Consider the following 20,774-nt stretch of genomic DNA (forward strand, 5'->3'; position numbering starts at 1 on the left):
GATTATCTGTTTCTCTCTGTTCTAAGGAGTGAAGAAGGCAGGATTATTTAATACAATACAGATTGAAAGAGTTGGAAGGAACCTTGTAGGTCATCTAGCCCAACCCCCTGCCCAACTAGGAGACCCTACACCATTTCTGACAAATGGCAGTCCAGTCTCTTCTTGAAAGCTTGTTAAACTGCTCCCATAGGTCAGTCACACTTACATTTCCACCTTCAGCCAACAAACTTCCTGGATTTCCAGAGAGGTCCAGATGGGAAAGGCTGGTTCTGAATTGTCCATTGTTGACCAAAGATTGACACAAGGCCATCATTCCTAGCAAGACACGGTCAAAAATATAATGTTAAGAACACACCTGGGCAGAGAAATTCTTCAGGCTCTATTCAAATTACATGACAGAGAATTTCCTTCGGAACTTCCTCTCAAAGAAATAATTTTACAGAAAATTTGGGGGAAGGAATGTGCACAATGTTGGATTTCAATATACTGTGAGCTGAACAAGCTACAGTTTATGCAAGTAAAATTGGTTGCCCTCTCCCCTCTTTGGAAGAGCTTTAGAGCTCCCACCGCCTTAAGAAAGTTCAAAACATTCTTAAACATCGATCTCATCCTGGACACCATTTTTTTTAAACTATTACCATCTGGCAGACGGTACAGGATAATAAAAACAAGGATGAATAGGCTGAAAAACAGCTTCTATCCCAGGGCAGTAACTATATTGAATTCTACAGTATAGTGTAATATTAATGCAATATTGGGTTTTCAATTTCAATTATACAGCATGTGAAGGATGTGTGTTTGTGTTTTTATTTTTATAGTTATAATGTACAATGAAGATTGCTTTTATTTTCATTATACGATGTGCAATGACACTAATCTAATCTAATCTAAAACTAAAGCTAAAGCTAAAGCTAAAGCTAAAACTAAAACTAAAACTAAAACTAAAACTAAAACTAAAACTAAAACTAAAACTAAAACTAAAACTAAAACTAAAACTAAAACTAAAACTAAAACTAAAACTAAAACTAAAACTAAAACTAAAACTAAAACTAAAACTAAAACTAAAACTAAAACTAAAACAACTAAAACTAAAACAACTAAAACTAAAACAACTAAAACTAAAACAACTAAAACTAAAACAACTAAAACTAAAACAACTAAAACTAAAACAACTAAAACTAAAACTAAAACTAAAACAACTAAAACTAAAACAACTAAAACTAAAACTAAAACAACTAAAACTAAAACTAAAACAACTAAAACTAAAACTAAAACTAAAACTAAAACTAAAACTAAAACTAAAACTAAAACTAAAACTAAAACTAAAACTAAAACTAAAACTAAAACTAAAACAACTAAAACTAAAACAACTAAAACTAAAACTAAAACAACTAAAACTAAAACTAAAACAACTAAAACTAAAACTAAAAACTAAAAACTAAAAACTAAAAACTAAAAACTAAAAACTAAAAACTAAAAACTAAAAACTAAAAACTAAAAACTAAAAACTAAAAACTAAAAACTAAAAACTAAAAACTAAAAACTAAAAACTAAAAACTAAAAACTAAAAACTAAAAACTAAAACCAAAACCAAAACTAAAACTAAAACTAAACTAAACTGCCCCCAGTCACAGTGATAGATCCAGAGATAGCATTCAGCCAGTTCTAACAGGTTCTGGAGAACCGGTAGCGGAAATTTTTAGCAAATCGGAGAACCGGCTAATAGGCTGGCCCCGCCCCTGCTGCCTCCCTGCTGATCTTCTTTTGTTGCCCTGAACAGGAGAATGGAGCTGGAAAGCAGATTAGCGGGTTGGGGAGGGAATGGGGATTTTGCAGCATCTTTCCCCTGCTATGCCCACTTTGACACGCCCACAGAACTGGTAGTAAAATAATTTGAATCCCACCACTGGATAGATCTCACAGTAGGACAGCAATAGTGATCCAGTGAAAAAGAGAGTTTGTGGATTTCAGACAGATGGAGTCATCATTAGAAGCTTTAGAGAGAAGAACAAGGATGGGACTTGCCTTTCTGAGTCACAGAAGTCTTTGCGATGATCAAGGACTGGAAACCCTTGTTCCTTTGCTCGAAGGTCTGGCTTAGAGCTATGATACCTGTAGGCAGAGTAAGTCAGCCATAGACAAGTCATAGAGATGGTGTAAACCAATGTTTAGTAGTTGTCCGTTTATACTGTATCACAGGCTTTTATTGTGAAGGATACATGAGCCAGTTCATACAGATGCCTACACCCATATGAGATCCAGCCGTAATTGGCTTAAATTCCCCCAATAGATTTCCATGTCTAAATGTGGGCTTGAACCTGAATCTCCCTAGATCTGATCAACATGTTAACTATAGTACCAACTCTCCACAGGCTCCTCCATGTGTGGGCACCCTCCGATGTGTGGAGGAAGATGGCACCATAGCCCTGGCTATATAATCCCACCAGCAATTTCAGATCCATTTCTATCATACCATTTTAGAATAGAATAGAATTCAAATAGAATAGAATAACAGAGTTGGAAGGGACCTTGAAGGTCTTCTAGCCCAACCCACTGCTTAGGCAGGAAATCCTACACCACTTCAGACAAATGGTTATCCAACATCTTCCTAAAACCTCCAGGGCTGGAGCATTCACAACTTCTGGAAGCAAGTTGATTCTATCTATTTTTTGATTCTATTTTAATTATACGACAGTTGAGAAAGCTGAACAGTAGTGATGTATCTAATCCATTTGTATGGCCAGATTATGGGAATCTGAATCCTACTTCAAAGCACGTGCTGAGACATTGGGAATATCCTACCTCGGTCCTCCAGGAGGTTTCTAGAGAGATTAAGGCTGTTTAATGCAGAATCTGGATACTCTTGAAGGACGAGGGCCATCTGCTGTGCAAAGTCACTGCGAAAGAGAGACAATTTCACACAATAGCAAAGAATCCCTGCCGAGAGATGTACTACAAGGCTGCAAGCAAATATTTGTAGTTGTCTGGAGTTTACTCCCTCCTTTGAGGTGCCGGGTCTTATCCATGACATATTTTTCACAACCCAACTCAAGCACCATGGATGAGGAGATAGTCCTTGGAATTCAAGTGTTTGACAACAATTCCAGATTTAATAGATTTTCCTTTCATTCTGTGCTTCCAAAGTATATCAAACATTTATGAAACCCGGGCGGGGTTGAGGAGAAAGGGAGGAAAGGAGACCAAACGTACAATCATGCATAAAGTATAACTTTGAGGACTATCCTTGACCTCCCTTCCAGCTTTGAGATTGAGAGACAGATGGTGGTTTGGTGTACACTCAATGGAAAGTTGGAAGAAGGATTTGTGGTCACAAGGAGGTTGAGCAGAATTGTTGACCGCAGTCCAATTGGATAGGATTGATTTCTGATTTGGCTTCCAATTAACGTATAAACGTAACCTAGAAAAACAGCTAAAGTCAACCTGGAACCATGAATGTCCTTCTAAGCCTACACAAGTGCTTGAGTTTTTAAGTGCGGTGGATGGGCTGCATTTGTGCACAACATGGATAACTGAAAATACCGTATCCTGGTTTCTCCAAAATTATAATGTAGCCATGTGTAAAAGTAAAAGGTAAAGGTTCCCCTCGCACATATGTGCTGATTGTTCCCGGCTCTAGGGGGCAGTGCTCATCTCCGTTTCAAAGCCAAAGAGTCAGCGCTGTCCAAAGATATCTCCATGGTCATGTGGCTGGCCTGAGTAAACACCGAAGGTGCATGGAACACTGTTGCCTTCCCACCAAAGGTGGTCCCTATTTTTCTACTTGCATTTTTTTAAAAAAAAATTTAAATTTTTTTTAATTAAAGGTTGTAAAAAAGGCAAGGTTTACAAAATACAAAAAAGGAAATAGAACTCATTACATGTTTACAACGCAAATGGCAAAAGTTCATACATATATATACATAGTTCATCTCACCTTGCCTATCTACATAGCTACCTGAGGTAAGTAAGTAAAGGAAAGGGAAAAGAAAAGAGGGAAGAAAAAAAGAAAAAAAAAAGAAACAGTATGAAGCTAGATTACTAATTCTATGCAGGTATTCATAACGGATTTTTCCTATCAGATCGTCAAAGTGTTTTCAACACTGTAGTCTATTGATATTACTTGTAGGTGAATTCTCACCTCTAATATATATCTTATCTCATTTGTTACTTAGTCTTTGCATATCATGATTTCTTTTAAATTGTTCCTTAAGTTATTTTAAGTTAATAAAATATCTCATTTATATATCTTAATTCTCATTGTCTTTCTTATCAAACCATTTGTATAGTTTCTCCCAGAAGTCTTTATAGAAGTCTGTGTCTTCTTTTTCATTAATCAGCAGTGTTAGTCTATTCATTTCGGCTATTTCTAAAATTTTATTCATAACCATTGTACTAGTGGGGGCATTTTCTTTCTTGCATTTTTACATGCTTTCAAACTGCTAGGTTGGCAGAAGCTGGGACAAGTAACAGGAGCTCTCTCTGTTACGTGGCGCTAGGGATTCGAACCGTTGAACTGCCAACCTTTCTGATCAACAAGCTCAGCGTCTTAGCCACTGAACCACTATGTCCCTCTTGTGTAAAAGTAGGTAGTTTTGTGCAAGAGCCAAGGTGGCGCAGTGGTTAAATGCAGCACTGCAGGCTACTGCTAGATCAGCAGGTCAGCGGTTCAAATCTCACCGGCTCAGGGTTGACTCAGCCTTCCATCCTTCCGAGGTGGGTAAAATGAGGACCCAGATTGTTGGGGGCAATATGCTGACTCTCTGTAAACCGCTTAGAGAGGCCTGAAAGGCCTATGAAGCGGTATATAAGTCTACTGCTATTGCTATTGCTATTGCTATAGTTTTAAAACAAATAAAATTAGTTGAACTACCCAGAGTCATTGGGACTCGGCCAGTATACAGATTTTATTGCTGCTGCTACTAATAGCAATGATTCATTCTCTTTCATTAAATTGTTTTGTTTTGTTTTTATGGGTTGGAATTCTTTTGTTTGGTTATTTTCCAAGATTGTTTACTCACCTCTGAATAACTGCAGTGTTTCTTTTACAGCGTTGCTTTAAATGATGGGATCTCATAGTCGGCTACTCTAATGCAAACTCAATTTGTCAGAAAGCTTCCACCTTTTTACCATGCTTAGAATTTTATTTCTTAAATTTCTAAGGAAGCTGCCGTTCAAGCACCTTTGCTTACCATTTTAAGCCACAGTTTTCCAGTTCCAACTCTTGCAAAGTCACTGATTTTCTCAGGGCCAGAAGGATTTCCTCCAAAATAACCTGATTCTGTTGTAAGGAAAAGAGATAGTATTCAGCCAGTTCTGACAGGTTCGGTAGAACCGGTAGCGGAAATTTTGAGTAGTTCGGAGAACCGGCTAATAGGCTGGCCCCGCCCCTGCTGCCTCCCAGCTGATCTTCTGTTGTTGCCCTGCACAGGAAAAGGGAGCTGGAAAGCAGGTTAGTGGGGTGGGGAGGGAATTTTCATTTCATTTCATTTTATTTGTCTTGTATGCCGCCCACTCCCGGAGGACTCCGGGTGGCTCACAACAGACAGGGGAAGGGGGATAAATAGACAAAGACAACACTTTAAAAAAGATGCAACATTCACAATTTCCGTGGGGCTGGATGTTTCACAAGCCCCCTAGCCTGCTGGAGCAGCCAGGACTTGGTGGCTTTGTGGAAGGCCGGGAGGGTAGTAAGGGTCTGGATCTCCACGGGGAGGTCATTCCAGAGGGCTGGAGCTGCAACAGAGAAGGCCCTCCCCCGGGGAGTCGCCAGCCGGCATTGGCTGGCAGATGGAATCCGGAGGAGACCTAACCTGTGAGATCTAATTGGTCTCTGGGAGATAATCGGCAGGAGGCGGTCTCTCAGGTACCCAGGTCCGATGCCATGTAGAGCTTTATAGGTAACGACCAGCACCTTGAAGCGGGTCCAGAGACTAATGGGTAGCCAGTGCAGCTCACGGAGGATAGGTGTGACGTGGGTGTGACGTAGGTGTGACGTGAATGGGGATTTTGCAGTATCCTTCCCCTGCCACGCCCACCAAGCCATGCCCAAAAAGCCATACCACCCTCACAAAACCACACCATGCCGACAAAGCCACGGCCACAAAACCAGTAGTAATTTTTTTTGAATTTTACTACTGAGCCACGCGCAGACAAAACTAAGAAACGAAAACAGAGGGAAAAAGTTCTCCTTCCAAGTTATGAAAGTTGTGATCAAAGAAAGGCCAGGCACTTCTTGATATTTTACTGGTATAAAGCAGGTCTAATAATCAATAATCAGTATTGAAAGCCCTTATTGCATTTCAATCCAATTTCACCTCTTCTCTCTCATCTTCCATTCTGATCATTATCTCATCCTGGTCTGGTTATGGGAACATAAAAAACTATTTCATTCCAGAGAAAGACTGTAACCCTTGTCACACAATAGCGCATCAAAATGCTTTTATACAAAGTGCTAAACTTGATTAGGATTAAACACATTTAGATGGGTTTTTTCCCAAAGTCTCTTTGCTGGCTGCTACACTCACCAGTTTGAAGTCTTTGCAACTTAGCTTTGTAAACCACTGATTAAACGATAAGCTGGTCACACAAAGAGCAATATCTCTGCAGAAAAACAATATACAAAGATAATTTCAGTGCCGTCTGGAAAGAGTTGTAGTTAAAATAGAGAAATTCTGGTCCCAATTGCAGTCGTAAATGATCTGACCGAAGCTTCCCAAGAGCATGAAGCAAACTCCTTGTCCCGACCAAAAACCCTTTTATTAATTTACTGTGAATTCTGTTCATTCACATCCAGCAAAGTCTTTCAAGGGAGGATTTACAGTCACAGACCTTATCTGGCTTGGAGAGCGGACAGGCTGATAGCTGTCTTGGCAAGGAGTCTCGGAGAATCACGTATCAATTAAACGAACTGTCTCCTGCAAACTCCACTCCCCTTTTGCTCCTTTTATTTCCTCTGGGAGGGTCCATTCATTGCCCACCTCTGGCCTTACTCCCAAGTCGACCCCTGTTCTTTAGCTGTTCCCTTCGTCTGGCAACTCTGCACATGCGCACACTGGGAACAGGCTCCAGCTGTTTGTCTGCCTCACTGATGTCTGACTTTGAAGGCAGCTGATAACTGGCATAGGGCTCTGTCCCCCTCTCTGCTTCCAACACAGAGCCCTCATCAGAGCCTTCCCCAGACTCCAGGACTGGCCATGTTCCTCCCCAACCTCCTCACTGTCCAAATCGGCTGCCATCTCTGCTGGCCACTGGCAGGCCACAACAGTAAGTTGAAGACAACTTCTAATTTTTTTGAAGCAAGAAATGAAATTGGGGTTGCAAGTCTTTGAACTTATTTGAACACTCTTTTGTGAGTGCTATTACACAAACGGCAACCTACAATTTGCACCTCCAAGCCCGTCCACTACCCCAGGATTCTTTTATAGAAACTCACTGGCTGGGCAGGTGGTTGAAATCCAACAGGTTGAATTCTCTGCATCCCCGCGCATGATAAATATTATCCACAACCTGGGAGGGGAAAAAAGGACTTTGCTTACGGGGAATAAGGAAATATTAGACTGTGCAGAAATGGATAGATTAATATTGAAGATAAAAGAAAAAGAAGACACATAATATTTTCGAACTTGAGACTTGTTTTATCAATGGTTGGGTAATAGAGGTAAAAATTAGGACTTTAATATCGTTATGTAAACAAATTGACTCAGACAGTATGCTTTTCACCAAGCACTTAATGTATACAAAGAGAAACTATATAAATAATATTTTTAGAAAGGATTTGTGATCAGTGATTGGTCGCTATCTTTGCTGAGTACCCAAGTGTTTTAAAACGACCTAGTGAAAATTGAAAAGAGGTTTTCTAATGAAAAGGAGGACCAGGGGAGAGGTGGATTCCTACCAGTTCACACCTATTCGGTAGAACCAGTTCGTCAAATCTACTGAACTGGTTAGAAGAGATTCCACCAGTGGACCCAGAAAGCAGGCCACACCTACAGAAGAGGTTCCAAAATTTTTTGAAACCCACCACTGCCACACACACACGCACAGAAAGAGAGAGAGAGAGAGACATACATACATACATACAGACAGACTGACTGACACAGAGAGAGAGAGAAAGAGAAAGGAAGAAATAAATAAATAAAAAAAGAAAAAAGAAAGAAAAAGAGTGTGAGAGAGATGAAAGAAAAAAAGAAAAAAGGGACAGAGAGACAAAAGGAAGGAAGGAAAGAGAGAGAGAGAGAGAGAGAGAGAGAGAGAGAGAGAGAGAGAGAAAACACATGGCCGGCCAGCCACTCCCACCAGGTCACATGGCCTGCAAGCCACTCCCACAAAGGAGGCCACACCCACAGAGTAGGTTCCCAAAAATTTTGAAACCCACCACTGACCAGGGGAGACATGATAGCAGTGTTCCAATATCTCAGGGGCTGCCCCAAAGAAGAGGGAGTCAAGCTATTCTCCAAAGCACCCGAGGCTAGAACAAGAAGCAATGGGTGGGAACTAATCAAGGAGAGAAGCAACCTAGAACTGAGGAGAAATTTCCTGACAGTGAGAACAATTCATCAGTGGAACAGCTTCCCTCCAGAGGTTGTGGGTGCTTCATCACTGAAGGCTTTTTAAAAGAGATTGGACAGCCACTTGTCTGAAATGGTATAAGGTCTCTTGCTTGAGCAGGGGGCTGGACTAGAAGACCTCTGAGATCCCTTCCTCCTCTGTTATTCTGTTCTGACCTCAATCCATTTGTTTCATTCCTCCTCTGAAGCAGTTCAGGTTGAATGATCCCACTCTTTGTTTGTCACTTTCTCTCCATCTTCCTCTGACTCATCTCTGCTGCCAGATACAAGTCAGCCCTACGTTACTTCTGCCCATGCTTCACTGAGTTGTACAGGCAATGTTTGTTTATGAGAAGAAAAACACAAAATGGAAAATAACAAAAAGAAGAGCCGATGCATTTGTACAACCCTCTATTGTAAAAACTGACATGGGCTCCCAAAGGACCTACCTGAAGGCCTGGGAGAACATCTAGTTTGCAGGCATATTGCTAAAAATGTAGTAGGGAAAGTACTAAGAGTAGCAGGCCAAGCACCTTATATTTCTGCAAATAAGGGGGGCAAAAGCAGAGACATCACCCTGCTAACAAAAGTGTGTCTAGTCAAGGCTCTGGTTTTCCCAGTTGCAATGGATGGCTGTGAGAGTTGGACCATAAGGAAGGCTGAGCGACAAAGAATGGAGGCCTTTAAAGGTGGCCAAAGTCTTTGAGTTCCCTCTTCAGGATCTGGCCTTCTAAAGAGCAGTCAGGGTTGATCTCCTCTAGGACGGACCGGTTTGATCACCTTGCAGTCCAAGGGACTCGCAGGAGTCTTCTCCAGCGCCAGAGTTCAAAGGCCTCCATTCTTTGGCGATGAGCCTTCCTTATGGTCCAGCTTTCACAGCCATATGTTGCAACTGGGAAAACCATATCCTTAACTATACACACTTTTGTTGGCAGGGTGATGGCTCTGCTTTTTAGTCTGCTGTCTAGATTTGCCAATAGCAGTTAGACTAGCAATAGCAGTTAGACTTATATACTGCTTCATAGGGCTTTCAGCCCTCTCTAAGCGGTTTACGGAATCAGCATATTGCCCCCAACAACAATCCGGGTCCTCATTTTACCCACCTCGGAAGGATGGAAGGCTGAGTCAACCCTGAGCCGGTGAGATTTGAACAGCCGAACTGCAGAACTGCAGTCAGCTGAAGTAGCCTGCAGTGCTGCATTTAACCACTGCGCTACCTCGGCTCCTGCCAAGGCTATTATAGAGGGCCAAAGAGATCATCTTGAGGGAAATACTCAGAAGCTGTTTCAGAAACAACAAGGGCCAGGAAACATTCCTTAAACCTTTATAGCTTTCCTCCCCAGGAGCAAGCGTCTTTTAATTTCTTGGCTAGTCCCCATCTGTGGTGATCTTGGAGCCCAGGAAAATAAAATCTGTCACTACCTCCATTTTTTCTACAAAGCTCAATATTTCTTTTTATGTTTGCAGCTGAGCTAAAAATGACTCGTCTCTTTCTTGGCGTTCCACCTTACCCATTGGATTTCCTCTTGGGCAGAAAGGCCACTGTAATCGCAGAGGGCCGCGTAGGTCTCTGAGAATCCACCTGTAAGCATGTAAAAGGTAAAGGTAAAGGTTCCCCTTGCACATATGTGCTAGTCGTTCCCGACTCTAGGGGGCGGTGCTCATCTCCATTTCAAAGCCGAAGAGCCAGTGCTGTCCAATGACGTCTCTGTGGTCAGGTGGCCAGCATGACTAAACACCGAAGGCACACAGAACGCTGTTACCTTCCCACCAAAGATGGTTCTTATTTTTCTATTTTCATTTTTACATGTTTTCGAACTGCTAGGTTGGCAGAAGCTGGGACAAGTCATGGGAGCTCACTCTGTTACGTGGCGTTAGGGATTCGAACCGCCGAACTGCTGACCTTTCTGATTGACAAGCTCAGCGTCTTAGCCACTGAGCCACTGCGTCCCCTTGTAAGCGTGAGGAGATGCTAAATATTATAGAAGATGGGGGAAGCGTTTGCCTAACTTTACAGAGAACCATCAATTAATCTAAAGATCCCAAAAATGACATTAAACACAAGTACAATTCGGTTGGAGCTGATGTTGCCTCAAGATCATTTGGGAGACAGATTCGGATCTCAGAGTCGCACTTGCTTAACAGGGACATGAAAGGAACTTCCTCAGAGATTGCATTACAGGTAGTCCTTGACTTACAACAGTTTGTTTAGTGACTGTTCAAAGTTAGAACGGCCCTGAAAAATACGATTCATGACTGTTTCCCCCACTTATGACCCTTGCAGCAGCCGCCATGGTCACATGATCAAAATTCAGCCGCTTGGCAACTGGTTCATACAGTATTTATGATGGTTGCCATGCCCCGGGGTGGCGTGATTCACTTTTGTGACCTTCTGACAAGCAAAGTCAATGGGGAATAGCAATAGCAATAGCAGTAGACTTATATACCGCTTCATAGGCCTTTCAGGCTTCTCTAAGCGGTTTACAGAGAGTCAGCATATTGCCCCCAACAATCTGGGTCCTCATTTTACCCACCTCGGAAGGATGGAAGGCTGAGTCAACCCTGAGCCGGTGAGATTTGAACCGCTGACCTGCTGATCTAGCAGTAGCCTGCAGTGCTGCATTTAACCACTGCGCCACCTTGGCTCTGGGAAGCCAGATCTGCTTAACAACCATGTTACTTAACCGTTAGTACCGTATTTTTCGGAGTATAAGACGCACCTTTTTCCCTCAAAAAAGAGGCTGAAAATCAGGGTGCATCTTATACACCGAATACACCATTTTTGGCCTGAAACCCCGCCCCCTTCACCAAAATGGCCGTGCAGAGCCTTTAGGAGGCTTCCAGAGTGCTCCTGGGGGATGGGGAGGGCGGAATTAGGAGAAAAATGGGCCGTTTTTTGTCCCCCCCCAGCCCCTAGGAAGCACTCCATAAGCCTCCTAAAGGCTATGCATGCCCCCTTTTTTTTTTGACAAAAAATGGGCCCATTTTTTGTGAGACACGGTACATTTTTGGGAGGTCTGCAGAGTGCAAAAACTTTTTTTAAAAATTTGCCTCTTCAAAATCTTGATGCGTCTTATACTCCGAAAAATATGATAACTGTTACTGAACAGTTGCAATGATTCCCTTAACAGCAGTGGCAAGAAAGTCATAAAATCGGGTAAAACCCACTTAACAAATGTTTCACTTAGTAACATAAATTTTTGGGCTCAATTCTGGTCGTAAGTTGAGTATTTTGTATACTGTATTTTGGGCACTTGGGCATCCTCTAGGCCAGTGTTTCTCAACCTTGACAACTTGAAGATGTCCTGACTTCAACTCCCAGAATTCCCCAGCCAGCATTCGCTGGCTGGGGAATTCTGGGAGTTGAAGTCCGGACATCTTCAAGTTGCCAAGGTTGAGAAACACTGCTCTAGGCAATGGTGTTGTTACCGGCAAATCCTTTCAACCCAGAACACCCTTCGGTTAGCTTTGTGGGTGCTTCTGACATGAATAGGGAGAGCCTAGGTCAAAAACAATTCTCCAATTGCCCCTTGTGGAATATTTTCCCCCTCATTAATTTTCATACAGCTGAATTACCGCAAGGACTTTCTTTCCATGCTTCTTCCAAGGAATTGGTCGTCCCTTGAATTCTCGCAAGCAGGCTGGGAGAAGCGTTCTGGAGGAGATCTCTTTAATATCAAGAGAGTGATTAAATTAGCATGAAAGAAATAACTTTATTAAAGAAAAAGGGCCAAATACCATTTTATTTCAGGGACTTTTCCTTTTGAGAGAGGAGCTGGCTGGATAAGAGAAGCTTCCCCTCTTTTTAAAAATATGGTTTTTTTTAAAAAAATATTTCGATCCCTTCACAATGGCCTTGATATCAGAACATATAAATATTGTCGTGAGTAATTAAAAAGCGAGCCCGTTCAGTCTTAGCCTTAGTCACAACATCTCAACCATCTCTTTTGAACAGATGTTTCTAAATTGGAGGAGAAAACTCCATCCTTCTTCCATCCTTCCAAGGTGGGTAAAATGAGGACCCAGATTCGTGGGGGGGGGGAAGATGCTGACTCTGTAAACTGCTTAGAGAGGGCTGTAAAGCACTGTGAAATGATTTATAAATCTAAGACAGGGGTCCTCAAACTATGGCCTATGAGCAGAATACAGTCCGCTGAAACCATTAATCTGGCCCGCACGCAATGGTGAAATTCAATTTTTTTTTTACTACCAGTTCTGTGGGCGTAGCTTGGTGGGCATGGTGTGGCTTGGGAGCATGGCATGGGAAGGATACTGCAAAATCCCCATTCCCACCCCAATCTGGGGCTAGCCAGAGGTGGTATTTGCCGGTTCTCCGAACTACTCAAAATTTCCACTACCAGTTCTCCAGAACCTGTCAGATCCTGCTAAATTTCACCTCTGCTCATACGGGACCATAAGGCTGTCCCGCCCTCATCACCCCACCTACCTGCTGGCCCCCACCCGCCTTCTGGAAGCCAAGGAGGCCAAAAATGGGACATGCAGAGTCCCCGGGAGGTAAAAAATGGCCCCGTTTTGGGACTGCAAAATGATTCTAGAAGCCAAGGAGGGAGCCAGCAGAGAGAGAGAGAGAGAAAGATAGAGGGGGGGGGGGACGACAGACAGACAGACAGACAGACACACACACACACACACACAGAGAAGTCCCTCACCCCACTCCCCCACCCCCAAGGCAGCCACATCCCTTCACTAACCTGGTTTCCACCCCCAGGAGCATAACAAATTAAAGTTTAATTTGTTTGTATTGTTTAATGGACTGCTAAATTGGCCATGCACATCAAGTCACATGCCCACCTAGCCATGCCAGTCTGGTCCTCCAACAGGTTGAGGGACCCTGAATTGGCCCCCTCTTTAAAAAGTTTGAGGACTCCTGATCTAAGTGCTATTGCTATCATCAGCCGAGATGAAGAAGGATGCTGAGAGCTGTAATTCATCCAGATCTCGAAAGCCAGGGTATCAATGATCGTGCTTCATTCATTCAATAGTCATGCCTAGATCCCATCTTTACTGGTTGTTATGTCTAGGGAGGTTCTCAATCATCCAGCCCATGGCTGTCCCAAAGGTTTTTGGTTTTGTTTTTTCAAAAAAAAAAAAAGCAACTGGACTTTCTTGTTTTTTTCCCCTTGAAAACATTTCACTTCTCATCCAAGAAGCTTCTTCATCCAAGAACTTCTCATCCAAGAAGTGTCAGGGTTCCAAAAAGCATCCAAAAGGAAATCAGAGTCCAAGGAAAAGCATTCCTCAAAGTTCCAATTTATTAAGAGAGCCATGTTGGCACCTATGGGAAAACCCAAATCTGAAAGCTTCCTGGTTTTCCCCACCCAGTTGGAAGTTCAAGAACTTGCCCCCACACCCACAAAGTCCATCACGTGGTCCAATTTTCCACTGCCATCCTGGCAATTCCACCCATCCAGTTCCGATCACGTACAGAGGTGCAAAGACAAAGGATGACCTTGGCTTTCTAGAAAGAATGTTGTTATGGCTACATATCATCTAACTCCGTACAATCCCCTCTCCTATTTCCCCACAATAGAAAATGCATAGTAGAATAATAGAAAGTGTGGCAGGCCAAAGATCCAAAAGGAAAAATGGCTGCAGGCCTGACATGAAGCTTCTGAAGAAGTTGTGAAGAAGGGAAAAAAAAACCTGAGGAAGTCCAGTTGCCTTTGGGATATCTTTTCCGGTTTATCATCTCTGACAACTCCTTACCCAGGCGAGGATCCCGGGAAAACCTTTTTGAGTGACGTAATCATGTGGCTGACTGCTTGTTCCAGATTGTCCGATGACAGGAAGTCAAACTCAAAGGAAGAGGTATCCGCGTCTATGACAATCTGGACAAGATGGAAGAAACATGAGAAGGAGGTAGAGGTAGTTCTCGACTTACAACTGTTCGTTTTAGTGACTGTTCGAAATCACACCACCTCTGAAAATTGTGACTTAGGACCGGTCCTTCTACTTGCAACTGCTGCAGCATCCTCACACAGTCACATAATTAAAATCCGGGTGCTTGGCAACCAACTTGTATTGATAATGGTTTGTCAACCCTGAAGCTGGCCTGACCGAAGCCATCTGAGAGCTTCAGTGTTGCCATACTAGAGCTGAAGGATGGGTGGAGGGGAATAGAGATAGCTGGGGATTTGTAGCCAAAACAAAATACTTTCTCTTGGGAACCAAGGACACACCTGGTCAGAGGAAGGAGGAGTGGTGTCACAGGGCAACCAGGCAGCTTCTTGATTGGATGATGTGACTAGTTGTTTGGGGATGGAGACAACTTTTATTTTAATTAGAGGAAAACCATGGGTCTTCATCTAATTTTCACCAGAACTGTGCCAATATTGTATGTATGCATGCATGCATGTAAATAAAATGTGTGTGTGTGTGTGTTTCAGCATAACTCTGGAGCACCTCGAGCAATTTCAACCAAGCTTGGTACACAGATGACTTACTTTCTGGAGAAAAATACTGTGGGGGTAAGACATCCCTACAACCCCTCGGGATGTGTGTTCTGTTAAGATGCAGCCTGTTGTGCCTTAAAATGGCTTCTACTGTACTGCCGTATAATAGCTCCTACTGTACAGCGCAGTGGAGTTGACATAGTAACAACTTCACAGTACTCCACCAAGGGGCTCCCTCTGATAAGTGGGGAAAATCCAACATTAGAAATTATGTTTGGTCCGGACATTTGCCTACTATAAATAAATAAGTACCCGGCCAACAACGGGCTTTCGGCTAGTATCCAATAAAACTATTCTTTGAAGAATCTACCTGCCTTGGAGTTTTGTTCCTTATGGGTGTATTACTTGGAACCCTGACAATGATCTTCCCAGCCAGCTTCCTATGAGTCAACGAGGCAAACTGGGTTTAATGACCAATCCAGAACTCTCCAGCCCACATGGGGAGTTGAAATCCATACATTTTACAGTTGTTAAAAGTTGAGAAACACTGTCCTGGTGTTTCAAGGCAGTCTGGAAACAGCCATCTCTTCCAAACACCAGGTGATTTCGGTTCCACCACAAAACCGCGGAGTACAAAATCGCGCTTGACGAAAGCGCGCATTTGACGTCATCACAGTGCGACGAAAACATCGCGCTGTGATCGAAAAATGTAAAAATAAAGCAAAAACCTTACCCTAACCCCCCCAAACCTAACCCTAAACCTAACCCTAACCCTAACCCTTAACCTAACCCTAAATCTAACCCTAAACCTAACCGTTAACGTAACGCTAAACCTAACGCTAACACTTAACCTAATGCTAAACGTAACGCTAACGCTCTAACCCTAACCCTAACCCTTAACCTAACCCTAACCCTAACCCTAACCCTAACCCTAAACCTAACCCTTACCTTTATGTGAATCGGCTTGCTTTAATTTTAATTTTATTTCAATTTTTAATTTTTTTCGTCGCGCTGTGATGACGTCACATGCGCGCTTTCGTCGATTGCGATTTTGTCCTCCGCGGTTTTGACGGGTCACGGGTGATTTCAGCCATTGCCGTCAACAAAATTAAACTAAGTCGATCATCACTTAGGTCCGTGATGGCAAACCTATGGCACGCTCTCTCTGAAGGCACATGGGCTGTCACCAGATGCTCTTCTGGTTTCCAGCGCACACACCTGTGCCAGCCAGTTGGTCTTCCTGGGAGCTGGAATGCCGGAAAATGACCTGAAAATGGCCCGAATAATGGCCACAACCCAGCAAAAAATCAAGCCATTTTTCGGGATATTTTCAAGCCATTTTTGGGGACAAAAACAGCCCCCCAAATGCCCAAAAAACAGATATGCACATGCTGGTCAGCTGGCCTTCAGATTTCCGGTGCTCCGGCACACGCACATATGTTCCGGTTTGGGCCCTTGGTGCCGAAAAGCTTTGCCATCACTGACTTAGGTTGTTTGTAAGGTAATGCTGTCTTCTTTTGCTTGGTTTCTTAATGAGGAGCAGGAATATAATTTTATTCTAAAAGGGACCGTTGTCCTTTCGCGGCTGGACATTTGCAATTTCAGTGAGATTAGATTGACTGTTGAATGTCACGGCTCTTAATTTGGCTGCACTCCTCAGTTAGACCAATGCTTCCGTTTACTTCCTCTCCAGTGTCATGAAACTATTCCCATCCCCTCAATGTCTGTGCGTGCGTCATTGGTGTTCAGAAAGAAACCGAAGACGAGTGAACGATGCTGAAGACGTCAGGAGCAGCCAAGAAGGCTGCAATTTTTTTTGTAAAAGTCTCGTAGCGTTGTAAGCAAAGATTTGAGGCCTGATTCAAGGCAAGTTCTTAAGACAATTTCTTTGGCACATTCGCCAAGGGAAAGAAAAGAGTTTCTCCAAGAAGATACCATAAACTCAACCGGCAGGGGTGGGAGAAAAGCATATGAGCCACGGTGGCCCAGTGGTGAGAGTGCAGGCTACTTCTGCCGGCTGCCTGCAGAAGTTCAAATCTCACCACGCTCAAGACTGACTCAGCCTTCCATCCTTCTGTGGGTCAAGTGAGGACCCAAATTGTTGGGGGCAATAGGCTGACTCTGTAAACCGCTTAGAGAGGGCTATAAAAGCAACATAAAGCAGTATATAAGTCTGAGTGATATTGCTATTGCTATATTTTATAGAGGAGGAAGCAGATCACACAGTCCAGAGGTGGGTTCCTACCAGTTCACACCTATTCGGTAGAACCGGTTCGTCAAATCTACCGAACCGGTTAGAAGAGGTTCCACCAGTGGACCCGGAAAGCAGGCCACACCTACAGAAGAGGTTCCAAAATTTTTTGAAACCCACCACTGGTCCTTGGATATGATTATTCTACACTATCATGCTCCTATTTGACTATTGATGACTATTGCATTTGTGGTGCAATCAGAACATTGCGTGTGTTGAAGTTGTTTTAACGCAAACCAAAGATGCCTTTTAAAAAACAAGTTTACATCATATTCTTATGCATGCCAGTGCTGTGTGTGAGGTAATTTAAGGTGGTTCTGACAAGTGTTGTCGGCATCTTCATATCTGGTCACATGGGCGGCAAGCCACTCCCATCCGGTCACATGGGCAGCAAGCCACTCCCACAAAGGAGGCCACACCCACAGAGTAGGTTCGAACAATTTTTGAAACCCACCACTGACACAGTCCATTCCTCAACCTCAATGTACCTTTCTAGCTTCTTTCATTTTGATCAACTGCACAGCTAGGAAGCTGAAGCTAACTTGGACCTGTAAAGAGAAACGCACAAGTGTTATTCTAGACTTGCTTTTGGCCGTAACGAGCAGATAGCTAAACACAAGGACAGGAAGCTCAAATACAAAGCCCAAATAAGGTATTGATGAAAGAAATGTCCTTCTGGGTTCGGTTCCAAGTGGGGAAAAAGACACTGGAGACATGGAGGCTGCTTGGAAAGATGGTTTATTGGTGGACAGGACCACATGGCTTGAGCCCTGAACAGAAAAGGTGATCACATGCTTCAATGTTGGTGGAGAAGAAGAGAAGGGCTGAAGGAGGGGCTTGCTAGGCTTTTTATAACCTGTTTAGTCCCACCTCTCTGTTTCCTGTTCCTGTGTAAGAAATGTATTCTGATTGGTTGTCAGACTCCCATGAGACCATGCAGGGGCAACTCTCTGGGCTGTGTTTTGAATCCAGGTTTAGTTGAGTTCTCAGATGCCATGTGGTCAGTTGAGTAAAGGGCCAATATTATCATGCTTTTACTCCCATCCCCCCCTGGGGCTGCAGTGGAGAAGTCTTTATTATGTAAAAGGGACTAGCTTGGCCTTCTTAATGGCCCATTAACAGTGGGGATGGGCAGGAAGCTACAGGCAACTATTCTGTCTTTTAAAACATGTTTCTTTCTTTTCATATCCAGAGAAATATTCTGCCTTTTCAATATTTCTTAGGATATTTCATTTTTCTGGGAGAGGGCTGGGTGATAACTTCCCACAATCTAAAACCCACCCACTCTCAACTCCATTTTGTCAGCTGCCCAGAATCGCATATGATTCTGCTTCATCAATAAACCTCTCTTTCCAATCAGCCTCCCATGTTGTTTCCAGCGTCTTTCTTCCCAGCTTGGAATTGAACCAGATAGATTTCCCTTCCAACAACTGCATGGGACTAAATTAAGAAAACAGCACCTGATTGCTAAGTCAATAAGGCTAAGGACAAAATAGGACTTAAGGTACCTTGAGAGGAAGTTTTGCCATCATCACCAATGCTCGCCAAGGCATCAAAACCTATTCAGAGAGAGAGGGAGAGAGGGAGAGAGAGAGACATTGAAAGACACTCAAAAAATAAGGAGATCTCCTTGATTAGTTTCCATCCATTGTTTCTTGTCTTGCCTTCTGGTGCTTTGGAGAATAATTTGACCCCCTCTTCTTTGTGGCAGCCTCTCAAATATAGAAATACTGCTATGATGTCACCTCTAATTCTTCTTTTCTTTACTCCCCCAAATTACTATGAAAAGAACCAATATATGGCATTCTTCAGTTTGGGCCCCCTTCCGAAGCAGGAAATGAATGAGACAGATTGCTATGTAGTTGATTTATGTTAATTAACCAGCACTTAAAATCCATAAAAGGGACAATTGTTCCATTGCTTAGAGCTGTTGTTCTCAACCTTCGCAGCTGGAAAATAGGTGGACTTCAACTCCCAGAATTCTTCGCTGGCTGAGGAATTCTGGGAGTCGAAGTCCACACACCTTCAAGCTTCAATCCGTGAGAAACACGGATTTAGAGAGCTGAGTATACACAACTGTTTTATGTTCTGAACATGCTTTGATATAAAAGATCCCTATCCCATTTTTTTCTAAGTAATGAAATAACAACAGATATAGCATATAGTGTAGTATTCCTTGGTACTTCTTAAGTCTTAGCTGAGCAAGTTGCTGTGATATTTCCTAATAACGTAGCTCCACAATTTATGCAGCTCAGTAGTATATGAGCTATTGTGTTCATCTAATTGGCTCCTTGTGAGCAGATAGAATCGGAGCACCGTGACTCACAACCTGGTCTGTGCTGAGGCCGCTGGAGGAAGATTCAAATGTCTCCATGCAAATCTAATTTACTGCAGTCAAATTGGAAAGGAGGGATCATCCAGCTGCAGTAAGATCTTTCACCTTGTTTTCATTAGGCATGATATTTCCCTTATGTTGGATACCAGTACATGCTGGTTACTCTGTTTTTTAACTTTCCATGTAAAATCTGCTAGGAATCCCTTTTTGTCAGAGTCTGTTGCAGACATCACATCCAGGAAGCACACACAGGTAACTGATTCAGCAGGATTCATTAACTTCTCTTTATATATAATATAATACATAAAGTAAATATACAATATCAACAGCTGGTTCACAGGCAGATGAGAGAACAGTTTCAGTTCAGAGTTCAGAGCTTAATACAGACAAACCTAGTTTCAGTTTCAATTCTCAGCACAGCACTCAGAGCTAAGCCAGTAACACACGCCCAGGCTCCTAGCTATCCCAGCTCCCAAACAGCTCTCATTGGCTGTCTTAGTTACTATGACTATACATTGGCTGACTTTGTTACCATGTCTCTGCCAGTTCATGAATATTCTGATGCTTATGAATTCTGGATGTTTAAACTTTGCAAATATGGTTTCACCTTACAAAAACCTCAGGAAATACAACACAGTATTTTTGAGATCACTTCCGAACGAGTTAATTTTGTAATAATCTATGTATTCACAGATACTTCTCGCATAACAACTGGTTTAGTGATCATTTGAGGTTATGACACCTATCACCCAAGCTATTGCAAACTGGTTCTGGAGTTCCAGTGGTTGAATACCCATACATGACTGTATTTTGGGCGCTTGTTAAGTGGTTCAATTTTATGGCCATTTGCAGCATGCTCCAATCACATGACCATGGCTAGTTCTGGCCTCCTCAGCTAATTTTTAGCTAAAAACACCCATAGGAATACATTCATTTCCTTAACAACAACTGATATATATAAGGGTATGGCTAGCTGATGAGAGCTAAATAGCTTGAAATAGATCTATACTAGTCTCCCTTTATTTATTTATCAGCACAAATATAACATATATATATATATATATATATATATATATATATATATATATATATATATATATGTGTGTGTGTGTGTGTGTGTGTGTGTGTGTGTGTGTGTGTGTGTGTGTGTGTTCATGAATAAGAGTTGAACAGGGGGATGTAAATGGCCTTTTTCCATTCATTCTTTCTGTTAAAATTATGATACATCT

The 20,774-nt window shown here is 42.6% G+C and overlaps 1 protein-coding gene across 1 annotated transcript in view; it reads right to left on the minus strand.

Moving 5' to 3' along the window:
* Nucleotides 1-20,774, minus strand: part of CARMIL2 (capping protein regulator and myosin 1 linker 2) — a 95,675-nt gene that overhangs the window by 63,755 nt on the left and 11,146 nt on the right. The window contains exons 3-13 of the mRNA XM_087729303.1: nucleotides 18,719-18,769; nucleotides 17,699-17,758; nucleotides 14,274-14,395; nucleotides 12,123-12,214; nucleotides 10,058-10,128; nucleotides 7,433-7,506; nucleotides 6,525-6,600; nucleotides 5,190-5,278; nucleotides 2,803-2,897; nucleotides 2,026-2,112; nucleotides 206-315 (exon numbers count right to left, since the gene is read on the minus strand). Coding sequence (XP_087585429.1) covers nucleotides 206-315; nucleotides 2,026-2,112; nucleotides 2,803-2,897; nucleotides 5,190-5,278; nucleotides 6,525-6,600; nucleotides 7,433-7,506; nucleotides 10,058-10,128; nucleotides 12,123-12,214; nucleotides 14,274-14,395; nucleotides 17,699-17,758; nucleotides 18,719-18,769 — 927 coding nt within the window. The remainder of the gene's footprint in view (nucleotides 1-205; nucleotides 316-2,025; nucleotides 2,113-2,802; nucleotides 2,898-5,189; nucleotides 5,279-6,524; nucleotides 6,601-7,432; nucleotides 7,507-10,057; nucleotides 10,129-12,122; nucleotides 12,215-14,273; nucleotides 14,396-17,698; nucleotides 17,759-18,718; nucleotides 18,770-20,774) is intronic.

This window comes from Thamnophis sirtalis, unplaced genomic scaffold, assembly GCF_051295495.1.
Source record: "Thamnophis sirtalis isolate CommonGarterSnake01/CBP01778 unplaced genomic scaffold, rThaSir2_p1.2 scaffold_14, whole genome shotgun sequence".
Classification (NCBI taxonomy): Eukaryota; Metazoa; Chordata; class Lepidosauria; order Squamata; family Natricidae; genus Thamnophis; species Thamnophis sirtalis.